Source organism: Rana temporaria, chromosome 10 (assembly GCF_905171775.1).
Source record: "Rana temporaria chromosome 10, aRanTem1.1, whole genome shotgun sequence".
NCBI classification, from domain to species: Eukaryota; Metazoa; Chordata; class Amphibia; order Anura; family Ranidae; genus Rana; species Rana temporaria.
The window spans coordinates 71,417,653-71,432,628 of NC_053498.1; the positions used below are offsets into that span (position 1 = coordinate 71,417,653).

At 42.9% G+C, this 14,976-nt stretch overlaps 1 protein-coding gene across 4 annotated transcripts in view; it reads right to left on the minus strand.

The window, feature by feature from the left end:
* Positions 1-3,830: 3,830 nt before the first annotated feature.
* Positions 3,831-14,976, minus strand: part of MPZL2 (myelin protein zero like 2) — a 32,208-nt gene continuing 21,062 nt past the window's right edge. Inside the window, exons 2-7 of one of the 4 annotated variants that reach the window (XR_005743847.1) lie at positions 14,667-14,821; positions 8,224-8,434; positions 7,987-8,128; positions 7,782-7,853; positions 6,885-6,923; positions 3,831-4,590 (exon numbers count right to left, since the gene is read on the minus strand). Coding sequence is in view for 2 of the 4 variants with exons in the window: in XM_040325437.1 (XP_040181371.1) it covers positions 7,805-7,856; positions 7,987-8,128; positions 8,224-8,434; positions 14,667-14,821 (560 nt within the window). In the remaining 2 variants the exon portion in view is untranslated. Of the gene's footprint in view, positions 4,591-6,884; positions 6,924-7,781; positions 7,857-7,986; positions 8,129-8,223; positions 8,435-14,666; positions 14,822-14,976 lie in introns of all 4 variants that reach the window. The other 3 variants (XR_005743846.1, XM_040325438.1, XM_040325437.1) reach the window with 3 other exon arrangements.

Below are 14,976 nucleotides of genomic sequence, written 5' to 3' on the forward strand. Positions count from 1 at the left end.
GTGTAATTTATATTTAAAGCAGTGAAACTGCAAACATTCACTGCAGGAGAATCATCAAGGTGCATGTGTTTTAAATAATAGTGATTGATTCTCCACCAGTGAATGTTTGGTGAAAGTCACATTGGTTGCTTTATGGTCCTTGGAATAGTATTAAATACGGAACAGAATACCTTGACAAGCCAGAAGCCATAAAAATAAATAGTTTCAAAGTTTCGGTGAAGGTTCTCATTCATCCAGGTCATACTATAACTAGTAATAGTTAGATTCAGTTGGACTTCTATAATTCTAAAAACCTTTTATAGCTTATCCAAGCCACTTCTTTAATTTTGATGAGTGCCATAAAAATTCCCCCTGTTTTTATATCCACCAGGTAGCAGACACCTTAATCCAATCGCCATGGAATGTGTCAAGGCAGATGTTGATTGTCTAAGGACAAAATTGGAGGTGCAAGAGTTGTAGAACCACCATGTTCTAGTTAAAGTATTCCATATTTGGTGACAGGAAATCTACATAGGTGTTAATCTTCCTATTCACATGTGTGTGCTAGAAGTATAAATTGTTGTCAAACTGTCAGGATGAAGATTAAATGTGAAAATGTGCTGAAGGCACACATCCCTGTTTAGGGATTATTTCAGTTTGGCGTAGATAGTTTCTTTCAGGCCTCATGCTATAGAGTTGTGTTCTGAAAATGTGCAACTCACTGTATTTAAAAAAATATTTTTCCTTTTCTTTCTTTTCTTAAGGTGTAGGAAAACTGCTCGGTGACCTGTAAAAAGTGCCCTCTTAAGTTTGGCTATTTGTTTGTCTTTATCCGTAGGGTCCTCTATCCATAATTGTCTTTGTGCTCGGAATGCGCTCCAAGCACAGAAACCAGGCTGTCTCCCATGTCCTGTCCCAATGATTGTAAACTCGGAAGGCCCCATTCCCGATCACTGTGATAGCCAGTCAGAGGCTATTACAGTGATCAGTCTCTGTGTAGCTCGACCCAGTGCTTTTTTCTCCTCTTTAATGGAGAAAAAAAAAAGATACACGTAATTTTAGAGGATAAAATTGTAAACAAAGAAGTATGTGTAAAGAAAAAAATATAACAAAAAAAGAAGAAAAAAATCTAGATCAGGGTTTGATCTAAGTCAGTGTCAGTTAGGGGGTCAGGGTCAGAGTCAAAGGTCAGCATCAGAGTATTTTAGATGGTATATATATATATATATATATATATATATATATATATATATATATATATGTGTATTTTTTTAATTTATTTCTTAATTGGTATCAGTTTTAGGTAGGAAAAAACAGCAAAATGCACTGTATTGTTTCTGGGTCTTACTCCAGGTACAAACAACAATTTACACATATGTGTTATCGATGTGATCGTTGGGAACTTTTGCTGGTAGTTTATGGTAATAGCAAGGAATATACAGATAAATTATAAGAATTACATATTTTTTTTACCATTTTGTGTCAGTTTTGATTTTATAATAGAAAAATTCTGAAAATATCCATAACCAATTTGTTCTGAAAAAACAAGGCATGGTCCACCTGGATACACTAAGTAGTTGCAATGATATTTACAGTTTTACCAACACATGTCAATGTTTTAAAACAGTGTTCAGACATTAGGATTTACTTATTCCTCCTTCATAATGGGCATAAAGATCTTTTTCTGACACTCCAGCTACAATCAACATCTGCCTTGATACATCCCATGGTGATTGTATTAAGAAGCCTGTAATACCTGTGCAGTTAGTTATAAATGCTGGTGTGCTGAGGACCTCAGGTTTATCAGAAGTGGCTTAGATAAGCTATGAAATGCCTTCAATATTACAGAACAGGGCCGATCCTAGGCAGGGTGCGCGGGGTGCTTCACACCCAGGCGCCGCAGAGGTGGGGGCGCCAAAGTTTGAAAGTGCTCCCCTCCCTCATCCTTGTCTGTGTCCAGAGGCAGAGCGCATGTAGCGGGTGCTGCGGTTCCCCATCTCACTTGCTCTCTCCGCTGGGAACTGACAAGAGCGCATACCTCCTGCTGTCCCCGGAATCCGGGTTGGGTACCGCAGCGGAGCCTAGTACTGGAACACGTTCCGGTACTAGGCTCCACTAATTAATTCTGTCTGGTGCACGTGGAGCAGTCTCCTGTCTGCCCCGCCCCCTCTGCGCGTGTCGGCTCTTCTCCCATAGGCGGTGTGATGAGATTAGGGACTCTAGCAAGGAAAGTCTCCTACCAGTATGTCCTACATTGCTTTTGCCCCAACATCCACCCAAAAAAAAATGATTTTTGTTAGGGCTTAACAGAGTTTCGGATGAAAACTATTACTGGATATATCATACCATCAAGGCAACACAATCCACAGATCTTTGAATGTGCAAAAATACAACGTTAAGGCAGTGTGATCAGTGTGCACATGCAGATCTAGTGCTGGGAAGTTCTTATTCGACAGCTCGCCATGTACTGCCTACAAAGAAGCATTAAAATGTTTATTTGTAAAATAGGTATTTTATACAAATATTAAAAATATTATTTTATATCAGTTTAGGAACTTTCATAAAAAAAGTAAAATATATTTGACCAAATATAGTGTCCTTTAAAAAAAAAAAAAAAAACTGACTAGGTGCAAACCCCAGGGCTGTCATTTTCATCTATGTCTTAAGTATACCCAAGCCTGCCTTTTAAAGCTGGCCAACTGCCAAAGGCATTTGTCATGGGACTGTAAGCTGCAGCACATGACAGAAATATACCCTAGAAGGGTGCCAATGTCACTGGGAATGGACAATGCAATAAGGAATGACTGAAAATTGAAAATGGAGGGAAAAATAGCTTTTAGTACGGACAAAAGTGCTCATTCCTATGGTGACAACATAATGCTTGCTTATAGAGCTGCTCAAAGAGCATTGTCACCTTGGGAAAAGAAGTGGCCAAGCAGAAAGAAGGTTTGCTTTTCAGGGTCCTAGACTATGGAACGCTTTACCAACCAGCATTCGGTTGGAGGAAAACCACCTGACTTTCAGAAGACAGATCAAAACTCTGCTCTTTTGATGTCATGAGACACGAACAACTAGCGCCCAGAAGCGATTCAGTTCGCATGCGCCGCGCTTTATAAGTTTTTCATTCATTCATTCATTCAGAATCGCTAGGTCAAACTAAAGAAAGGCAAAAACCAATGAAAGAAACCAAGATAGGGTCTGTAAGTTAGCTATTATTTAACAATATTTGAAGGTGTATATACTCTTGTATTACTCAATGAATCATTGTCTCAGGACAAGTGTGTGCACAGTTACCAACACTGGATATGCAAATGCTTGTTTCAGGTCAATGATCAACTAAGCAGTGAAGAAAGGAAAATGCTTGTCAGCCCCATAACTTGCACCTTCAAAACACATGTCCACAGTAGGAACTTCCACACTTCAAAACCAAAGGATTCTATTTACACATGTGCAAATCCTTTTATAAAGTATCCCTAAAAAGCAAAATACCAATAGAGAGCAGTCAGCATAAAGCAGGTCCCTTTGGATGCACTGAACTAGAATTTCTTATCAGCTAATGCACCCCATGTGCTCTCCAATGCTGAAACCTCATAGGCCAGTGGGCAAGAACCTAAGCCCACACACTTCTGCCTCTTTAACCTCACTTTTGGCAGACTGCTGTAATGTAAAACTTCCCTGGCAAATAGTGTAGCCCAATGCCCTGTACACACGATCAGGTTTTTGCCCGACCAAACTCACATCGGAATTTCCGACGGAATTCCATCGGAGGAAAAGAGGACATGTTCTCTATGTAAACTCTGATGAAAGTCCTCTGAATATCCGATGGAAAAACTCAGATGGGCATACACACGGTCGGAATTTCAGATGGAAAAAGTCTGTTGGACCTTTTTCATCGGAAATTCTGATCATGTGTACAAGGCATTAGAAGTGGAAAGGAATGGGGTCAGGCATTCAACACATTGGAGCTCCAAAATGTATTTAGACACAAGGGCGCCTAAATTAAAAATGGACCCGACCTGCAGGCACCCAGAGATTCCAGCTATGGGCTGACAGCACTTGGTTAGGTAGGTATTTTGCACTTCAGGTTTAAAAAAAAAAAAGCCTGTAACAAATCTGCTCACTTTGTAAGGTATGATGGAAAAATACATAAGCAGAAGATACATACTGGCAAATATAGGCAGCTAAAGTTATATACAAATTTACACTTTTTCTGTAAAAGCTGAGCTTGGTCTCGCTTCCATAGCCTTCCTACAGGTCCATAAATACGGTGGGTACGCACAGAGATCAATAGGATACACATGAGGATGTGAGGCCAAGCTCTGTTAATGGATTTTTCATATGTTCAATTTGAACTGTCCAAGTTTGTGACAGGCACAACGCTAATTACATACATGTGACACATATATGCTACTCTTAATAACATACAAATTCATACAGTAGATCTGATTCAGTAAAAACAAGACTGTAGCAAGTCCAACAGGCACTGATATATGAGAAGGTCCCTTTGCTATCCACCAGTGAAGAGATCATCTGCTTGTCTTCTAGTGATAAAAGTTATGTCGTCTACAGAATCACAGGACTGGAGGTAGACTCAATTATTTCTACAAAAACCTGCAACAAAAAAGAGAAATAAACATATTAATATACTAACAAATTCATAGAGTATTACAATATCCCAATTGAATATACAGTACAGACCAAAAGTTTGGACACACCTTCTCATTCAAAGAGTTTTCTTTATTTTCATGACTATGAAAATTGGAGATTCACACTGAAGGCATCAAAACTATGAATTAACACATGTGGAATTATACATAACAAAAAAGTGTGAAACAACTGAAAATATATATCATATTCTAGGTCAGTGGTCTCCAAACTGCTGCCCGAGGGTCGGATGCGGCCCTTTGCTTGCCTTTATCCGGCCCTTGGAGCACTATCCCTCCCAATGATACGAGACACTATTCTGCCATCTGACACCGACAATGGAGCACCATTTCTCCCACTGCCACCATTAATGGGGCACTATTCCTCCTTATGATACCAGCAATGGGGCACTATTCCTCCCCCTAATACCAGAGGTTTACTCCCACTGATGCCAGGAAAATGTTCACTCCCGCTGGCCAAAGTCCGGCCCTCCAAGAGTCTGAAGGACAATAAACCGGCCCTTTGTTTAGAATGTTTGGAGACCCCTGTTCTAGGTTCTTCAAAGTAGCCACCTTTTGCTTTGATTACTGCTTGGCACACTGTTGGCATTCTCTTGATTAGCTTCAAGAGGTAGTCACCTGGCGCAGCACCCCATCACTCTCCTTCTTGGTCAAATAGCCCTTACACAGCCTGGAGGTGTGTTTGGGGTCATTGTCCTGTTGAAAAATAAATGATGGTCCAACTAAACGCAAACCGGATGGAATAGCATGCCGCTGCAAGATGATGTGGTATCCATGCTGGTTCAGTATGCCTTCAATTTTGAATAAATCCCCAACAGTGTCACCAGCAAAGCCCCCCCACACCATCACACCTCCTCCTCCATGCTTCACGGTGGGAACCAGGCATGTAGAGTCCATCCGTTCACCTTTTCTGCGTCGCACAAAGACGCGGGGGTTGGAACCAAAGATCTCAAGTTTGGACTCATCAGACCAAAGCACAGATTTCCACTGGTCTAATGTCCATCCCTTGTGTTCTTTAGCCCAAACCCGTCTCTTCTGCTTGTTGCCTTTCTTTATAAACAACAAAATAAACAACAAACACACTTGTTGCCTTTCTTTAGCAGTGGTTTCCTAGCAGATATTCTACCATGAAGGCCTGATTCACACAGTCTCCTCTTAACAGTTCTAGAGATGTGTCTGCTGCAAAAGGTGGCTACTTTGAAGAACCTAGAATATGAAATATATTTTCAGTTGTTTCACACTTTTTTGTTCTGTATAATTCCACATGTTAATTCATAGTTGTGATGCCTTCAGTGTGAATCTACAATTTTCATAGTCATGAAAATAAAGAAAACTCTTTGATTGAGAAGGTGTGTCCAAACTTTTGGTCTGTACTGTATATGGATAAAAACACAATGCTTGCAAAGATCAGCTCTGAATAGAAGTTTGGGTTTAGGGTGATACCTCATCCTCAATCCAACCCCCAACACTTTAGTGGTGCATGGCATTTTTTTTTTTTTTTGGTAGTATACATCATTGGATTGTAAAAGACCTGGGACACCTTTGGGTGCCCCAAGGAGAGTAGTAATGCGACAGCATAGTGTGGCCAAATTGTGTTAATGGTGAAAGGAGCTAAAGGGGCATCATTAACTAAAACAAGGTCAATCTTGATAATTTTGATATGGAACATGAATTGATGCAAAACCATTGTAACGGTGTGTTATATGATGCGTTTAATAAAAATGTATTGAAACAGGAAAATAAAATTTAACATGTTAAAATGACTCTGTCACTAAAAGGTCATTTGTATTAAAAAAGAATAATCGTAATCCAAAGCACTCGCATATCAAAGCGAGTTTCCCCATAGAAGTCAATGGAAACAAAGATAATTTCGACTTCTATGGCATGCAATACTCCATGTGGCCAGATGTGTGGGGCGCCGGAGAGCCTCAGAAATACTCGGGGACAGCTCGGCTGATCTCGGAAACACTCGGGAACGGAGTATTTCCAAGTGATTTTGAGTATTTTCGAACGGCTCCGAACCGTTCTGGGTGTCACCGAGGCCCCCGCACCTCTGGCCAAATGCGGTACTGCACACCCCATTAGCTTGAATACTGCTCATTTTGCGAGACAACACTTGCAAACGAGTCCGATTTTATTTATTTTTTAAAAGTTGCTCGTTATTCAAAACGCTCTTTAACTGCGCTACTCGTAAACCAAGGTTCCAAAGTATTTTTAAATCTGACACTTTAATTAAAATACCTGGTGACCCTGCCAGGAATGTCCTTGTTCATGCATTTCCTGCATTACAGTGGTGGGAAAACATAAAAATAAAAAATAAATGGTGATTCATTTGTGATACACATTTTAGCAGTCTATACGTCATTAAAGTAGTTGTAAACCTCAGACTTCAAATATGAAAAAAGCATATCCTTCTATACTGTGTACATGCCTCTATCCACAGCACTGACTGTCATTTCTTTTTGCTGCCTCATCCTGATCCTGTGTAAAATGTGTGTTGTGGAAGACTGTTATAGAGACGGCTGCAGATGAACAGATACAATGTACTCCCGCAAATACCCCCGATGCCTCATTCGATACCACCTCCGCAGCCGCCGTCACGCCGCATCCCTGCTGCCGCCGCCTGGTTAATACGGGCGGGGAACATTACAGCTTTCATTTGAAAAGCTGTAGTGTTACCCGCCGCGTATAGACACTCCCCCGCGGCCGCGCGGCAGCATGCAGGTAAGGGGGACATGGCTGCATATGGAGGGGACATGGCTGCATATGGGGGGGGGGGGACATGGCTGCATATGGGGGGGGGGGACATGGCTGCATATGGGGGGGGGGGACATGGCTGCATATGGGGGGGGGGGACATGGCTGCATATGGGGGGGGACATGGCTGCATATGGGGGGGGACATGGCTGCATATGGGGGGGGACATGGCTGCATTTGTGGGGGGACATGGCTGCATTTGGGGACACATTTTAAAAAAAAGTATCGGTATTCAGTATCGGCGAGTACCTGAAAAAAAAGTATCGGTACTTGTACTCAGTCCTAAAAAAGTGGTATCGGGACAACCCTAATTTTAGGTTAGGGCTTACATTTTAATAATCAAACTTTATAACATGTCATTTTTTGATTAGCATTTACTGACCTCTTGGATGGAACTTCTTGGAGTCATGCATTGACCTCTGTCAGATTCAGTGGCTTCTCAGTTAACTTTTCCCTGCTAATACAAAAAAAAAAGAGGATTAAATGCAGAATACTTGTCAGCTGATGATTTATCCTGGCAGATACCATCCATGCCCATTAATTACAATACTTTATTCCCCCATATCATTCAATAAGCTGACACTCACCATTCCATTACTGACATTGCTGTGCTATGAGTCTTCTGCTTGCGATAATATCGAAACATGACCACTGCCAGGACTAGAATGATAATCGCAATACTGCCAACCCCAATCACCAACAGCAGCAACATGATTTCAGAAAACTTCACTGTGAAGACAAGAACAATTTAATTATTTCAAGTACAGGTTATAAACAATCACACAAGTTCTAGATGCCTGCAAACAGTAAACTGACATACTTGCCTTTGTCAACCACTTTGAGTATAATTTCTCCCATTTCTCCATGCACATCAGGAGGGTTCTTGACTTGGCAGAGGTAAGTTCCATTATAGGATTGCTGGATATTCCTAATTATTATAGATCCATCACTGCGCTTAGTATTTCCATCCCAGACTGCACGTCCTAGAAAACGCCCTTCAGTTGGTGGAAATGGTTCCCTGTGGTAATAGAACACCTAAAGGAAAGAAAATAAAAAAGACAGAGTGACCAGTAGTTAAAGTGTATATCTGTGCAAAATAAAGAAAAAATATATTTAAAAAGTAAAAAAAATTTTTTTTTTGTAGCGGGTGGTTGCTACGACTTACTACATTCACTGATATCACCCTGCTGCCAGACATCCATTAGACACACTCTTTCAGTCAATGAAAAGTCTTTTGCTTGTTTTTGTTATTCTATTAGGCGATTAACTTGGATGGGGAATATGGATATGGGATGCCCATAGGATAAAGTAATACTTGAAATTGTTATAGTGGTTGAATTGTTATAATGGTTCTTCAGAAGGGACAAGATGGCCAACACTAATCTTGACAGACTTTACCTCAGAACATTTCCCGCCTCTGCACTCTCCATGCAGACTTTTACCTTTTACTTTTACCATCACAGTTCTGTCACAGCATTAGTACTCCTGTCACGCCATCTTGAGACGACTAGGCCTCACTCTGAATAAGTCCTAGTAGTAGTTTTAATTGATGGGCCTGCAGTACCCATTTTGTGGCCGTGGACATTACTTAACCACTTCAATACCATGCACTTACGCCCCTTCCTGCCCAAGCCAATTTTCAACTTTCTGTGTTGTCGCTGTTTAAATGACAATTGCGCGGTCATGCTACACTGTACCCAAACAGAATATTTATCATTTTGTTCCCACAAACAGAGCTTTCTTTTGGTGGTATTTGATCGCCTCTGGGGTTTTTATTTTTTGCTATACAAATAAAAAAAGACCCAAAATTTGGAAAATAAGTACGTTTTCTCCTTCACTGATAAGGCGGCACTGACAAGGCAGCCCCAATGAGGTGGCACCAATGAGGCGGCAGTGATAGGCGGCACTTATATGCAGCACTGATAGGCACTCATGGGCGACACTGATAGGCTGCAATAGTGGGTACTTATGGGTGGCATTGATAGGCGCCACTGCTGGGCACTGATGGGCATCGATACAGGGCACTGATGGGCACTAACATATGCAGCACTGATGGGTATCCCTGGTGGCACTGGCAGGGATTTTGAGTGGGCACTGGTTGGCAGCTGCCTTGGCACAGATTGGCAGTCCCTGGTGGTCTAGGGGGCATACCTGGTGGTCCAGTGTGGATGCCCATCCCTGGTGGTCCTGGGCGGCATACTGGTGGTCCTGTGCAGTAATCCAAGGGGGGCTGCGCTGATAAACTATCAGCACATACCCCCCCTGTCAGGAGAGCAGCCGATCGGCTCTCCTCTACTCGCGTCTGTCAGACGCGAGTGAGGAAAAGCCGATCAGCGGCTCTTCCTGTTTACATTGTGATCACGTGGCTGATCAAATGGTAAAGAGCCTCCGCCGGAGGCGCTTTACCGAGATCAGTGTAGCGGTGTGTCAGACTGACACACCGCATCGCCGCGATGCGTGCCCCCCCCGGGCGCGCGGTGGCTGTTAGGATATCAATAGATGTCCAGTCAGGATAACTAAACCACTTCCCGGACGTCAATTCACTATTGACCGGGCGGGAAGTGGTTAAAGAGAATATTTAATGATGGACTACTGATCCCAAGAAGCCCAACCTGCAAATTCTGCCCCCTCAGGCTGCATCAATTTGACATGAATTCCACAGTCTCTCATCTAGCTCTACACCCAGTTTCCCTGGCGATGGGGGTGTTTCTCCAGCACGACAGTCTAGCACTCCATCCTTCAGTTCACCCAGCCGACAAAACCCCACCACCCCCCCCCCCCAGCAGGCCGACTGTGGGTATATGTAGGAGGCCTGCCCCCTGCCAATCATAAATGGGGATTGGTCAGAGCTCCTCACATGTACCCCATGTCATTCCAACTCTCAGCCCTGCCCCTTTTCCAGAACATTCTCACTGGAAACAGGGAAGGCACCCAAAAGCTAAAGTACATGTCAGTCACACGCACTGCTACACTAAACCACTCCCTGCCCCCAGATCAAAAACAAACAGGCCCAGCTCGCAGCATAGGCCTGCTTAAATTTACCTGCACTGGCAGCTAACACACAACCCTGCACTCAGCACCTACCTAACATAGAGGGTGCTACATTTTTTATAAAATAGTTATAATGGTGGGCCCCATAGGGAGATTTGAAATGCAAGACCTGACGACTGAGCCTACAAACCATTAGAGATACAGAATTTGAGAGCCATGAAAAGGACTGGGCATCACTGAAGAGAAGGGTTCTTAGGAACAATCAGCCTGCAGGACATGAGGAATTATTACAGGTAAGCTATGCGAGTTGCAGCAGTGGGTAAAAAGAAATAAACTTGAGTTTTAAAGTCCAAGGCCTTGTTCACCTGTGCAGGGCCATGGTTGCCTGCAGGCAGGTAGTCCTATTAATGTCAATTGTGATAAAGAAACTGCACAGACAAAGGCGCTGCTCCCAATCTGCCATCTGTGTGGGTTCACCGCCCCGAATGCTCGCTTCTGGGGCTGTGCACCAGCACAGATGTCAGACTGGGAGCAGAATCTGTGTCTGTGCAGCCTCTGCATACAGGGTGTGCCTGCATGGGGATGTATGTGTGCATCCCCATGCAGTTGTTAAACACACCTCCTTCCACAGATGTACGCTTTAGTATGATGCCCCTGTGAACATGGCCTTAGAAATTGCATTGTAGCCATTTACAGACAGGTGAAATTAACGTTCTTATTAATTCAGGAACTTACTTTTATTGCTGCATGTTTGTGCTTGCAACTTTACAGAGGTGACGAGGTTCAGGGAGGTATATATTGAGTGTGGCAGGCTCTTACCAAGCCTGGATTTGTTCAGACAACTCTAATCAGACCTTTAAATGACTCAACTAGAGGGCAATTACATTCAGACACTGTGCCAGTATGGCATTGGAGAGTTTGTTTATTTAATAAATGACATAGAATGGAAAAAGCACCAATAAGGTGCCCTTCAATCTAGCTTTTCATTGAAGACAAGACAATAAGGCTGCATTCACACTTGTGAAATTTTTCATGTGACTTTGGACATCAAAGTCGCATGACAAATTGCACACTATTCTTTTCAAAAGGCATGCGTTAAAATCACTGCAACTTAAAGTCACAGCGACTTTGAAAAGGTGCCTGCACTACTTTGGTGTGACTTTTGATGCAACTTTGATCCATAGAACGTAAAGTCGTATCAAAAATTGCACCAAAAGTCACATCAAAGCCAAGCTCCGAAGTCGCACTGGAAATCGTGTGACTTTGGAGATGTGCTAATGTGAAAGGAGCCTTATATCAAAAACTGCAACAATAGAGAAAATCAGGACAAAGCAGGGGGTGAATATTCTGTCTTATATGTCTAAAAATACAGCGATTTAAAAATAGTCGGAGATATATTTGGATCAGGAAAGATAGGGAACAACATTTGAAGAGCTAAAGCTGTTACATAGGTGGCATTTCTAGTAAATTCCAGATTGGAATATAATAATAGGCCACTTATCTTTATTGCATGTTTGGTAATTAGAGCTACATCTCACAGCAGTGGCGGCTAGTGCTCCTTAACAAATACTGAAAAAAAAAATACGTCATTAGCAGCCTCACCGTGCCATCAGATGCATGCAACCACTGCCCCATCAAACGCAGCCACTGTGCCCCCCCGCTCTCGCCACCTGACCAGCACTTACCCCATCCTGGTGGCGGGTCAGGCAACGGGCGATGGTGGCGAGCTGTGGGACATGCAGCGGATCAGGCGATGGCTCCTGCATCCTTCATACTTCTCTGTCTCTTCTTCCGTTCCATTAGACGTAGAATCGGAGCGCCTGTGCCTTCAGCCAATCAGGTGACGGGTATTAGACCAGCGTTAGAAAAGTAAATATTCATTTGTTTTTCTAACACACCTGGGTGGACTGCGAGCGCAATGCTCTACGCTCCAAGTCCACCTTTTTTTAAGCCTATTAGAGCCTATGGCTCTTATTAGGTGCTTTAAAACAAAACAAAAAAACACCCTGCCGCTGTAATTCTAGGGCCGGACACCTGAATAGGGGGTGGCTACAGGGGCCATTGATAGATTCATACAATGCATGAAACTATACATTTTACAGGGGGGTGGGTGACATTTTATCAAAACATAGAACAAATAGGACCACCAATTATGGTGTCGGAATATAGTAGTTGAAAAAAAATATAAGCAAAATTTTGATTCTAAAGTGGGTGTTCGTTTAATGGCATATTCAGTTTACTGCAACACTGCTCTTTTCACAGCTGTATCAAAAAAATGCATAAATGTTACTTTTCTACATGGATAGATAAGCTCTCATATATTCATCTGGGAAAGTGTAGAAAAGGTTACACAATATTACATTTGTTGTTCCTTCCTGCAATAGCGACTCCTCCTTGGTGAGTACATGTTGCAGCAGAGCCTAGTGGTGCATGTACTCACTTGTACAGTACGGGAAGCTAACAAAATGTATCATTAAATAATTCTTATGGATTAATGTCCCTAAATGTTTCCTTATATCTGTCACCATTAGGCACAGAGTGCTCTTTAAAATAATTTTTCATTAAAAGAAAAACCTGCTGCAGGTGTAAAATTCAGCACCTAGAGCTGCCTGTGCATACTGTACCTGCAGAAGACTCCAATTCTGCTTTTGCAGCTGAATGTCCAGCTATTGAGATGGGAAACGTTTCTCCACTTCCTGATCCTGCCAAAGCTTATCCACTCCTTACTGCTTAACCACTTGCTTACTGGGCACATATACCCCCTTCCTGCCCAGGTGAAATTTCAGCTTACGGCACTGTGTCGATTTAACTGACAATTGCGCGGTCGTGCGACGTGGCTCCCAAACAAAATTGGCGTCCTTTTTTCCCCACAAATAGAGCGTTCTTTTGGTGGTATTTGATCACCTCTGCGGTTTTTATTTTTTGCACTATAAACAAAAAAAGAGCCACTTTGTTTTAAAAATGTTTTTCTCAGTCTAGGCCGATACGTATTCTACATATTTTTTTTTCTACCAAAATCGCAATAAGCGACTGGTTTGCGCAAAAGTTATAGCGCCTACAAAATAGGGGACAAAGTCGTACGGCCGTCGGGAAGTGGTTAAAGAGCTTGTAAAGCCCCCCTTTTTTTTACCCAAGAGTGGAACTTCAGCTTTAAGGACTCTTTTTTTTGGGGGGGGGCTTTTGTAGGAGTGGGACTTCCTGTCTTACTTCCTCCTTCCACCCAGGGACCGCCTCGGCGACTTCTCTTTTCGCCTTAGGCAGCCCCTCGTTTTAGGCGATCTCCAGGGACAATTGACAGGTCCCAGGAGATCGCCTGTCCACTTAGAGCGTAGCGCGACTTGCGCATGCACAGTGAGTGCCCGGCCGTGAAGCCGAAATCTGTCACGGCCGGTGCCCTCACTATGAATGGAGGTGCCGGCCGGAGAGGGGGGGGGGGGGGGGGGGAGAGCGGAGCTCCGGGCAGCCGATCCACGTGACCGTGGAGCAGGTAAGTGTCTGTTTATTAAATATACACTAAAAGGCTAGAACTCCCCTTTAATGCATTCTATGCATTAAGGTGAAAAACCTTCTGTGCTACAGCACCCCCCCCCCTTTTTATCTTCCCTGAGCCATTGGCTCCTGCTGCCGTCGATCAAATTCAGTGACACAGGAGCTGGGGCAGGGCCGAGTCCCGCTGTCTGTCAATAGATGCAGCAGCGGGACTCGGGAGTGAGCCCACACAGTTGCCCCCAGGAAAATCGGCTTTCCGTGGGGCCACCCAATGAAAGGGTGGAGCCAGGAGCACCAGCGGGGCACCCCAGAAGTAGAGGATTGGGGCTGCTCCATGCAATACGACTGCACAGAGCAGGTAAGTATAGACATGTTTGTTATTTTTACAAAAAAAAATTATAAAAAAAAAAAGAAAATTGAGATTTACAACCCCTTTAAAATATTGATTTGAAAACTAATATACTTATTTTATAAAGCAAACATCAAAATACAAAAGTATAGTAGCAAATAGCAACCATGCATCTTTAATTGTTCTGTCATCTGACTGGCTACTATGAGTTAATATCATACATCGAAGGGAATTTACTAAAAATGGAGTCTATAGAGGGCCCCCGTCAAGTAGGCTGTACAGGCCCCATGATTTCAGAAAACGGCCCTGCAGCCACCACATCCAATGACTAGAAAGCTGCAATATTTTACATTTTTGGTTTAGGATCCCGTTTATAAATCAATCAACAAAGGCTTCTGGCCTTCACCATTATTGAAGTAAAGGTATCCTGATACTTACAGACTCTTCACTGCCTCCTGCTAAAGGGCGGAAAGTCCATGACACCGTAACATCATCTCCTAGAGATGTCGTGGAACTAAATGTACATTTCAGGCGGACATCTGTTCCATTGACTGCCTGGACTTCCTTCGAAGTATACACTTCCATTGATGAAACTAGGGGATAGAAAGATGGATACAGTTCAGGATTATATTAATATACAGAGTTCATACAATGCCAACAGTTTGCACAGCGCTTTACAAAATAAAGAGAAACAGAACAGTTACAATATAAAAGGATTAGGAGGGCCCTGCTTGTTGAGCTTACAATC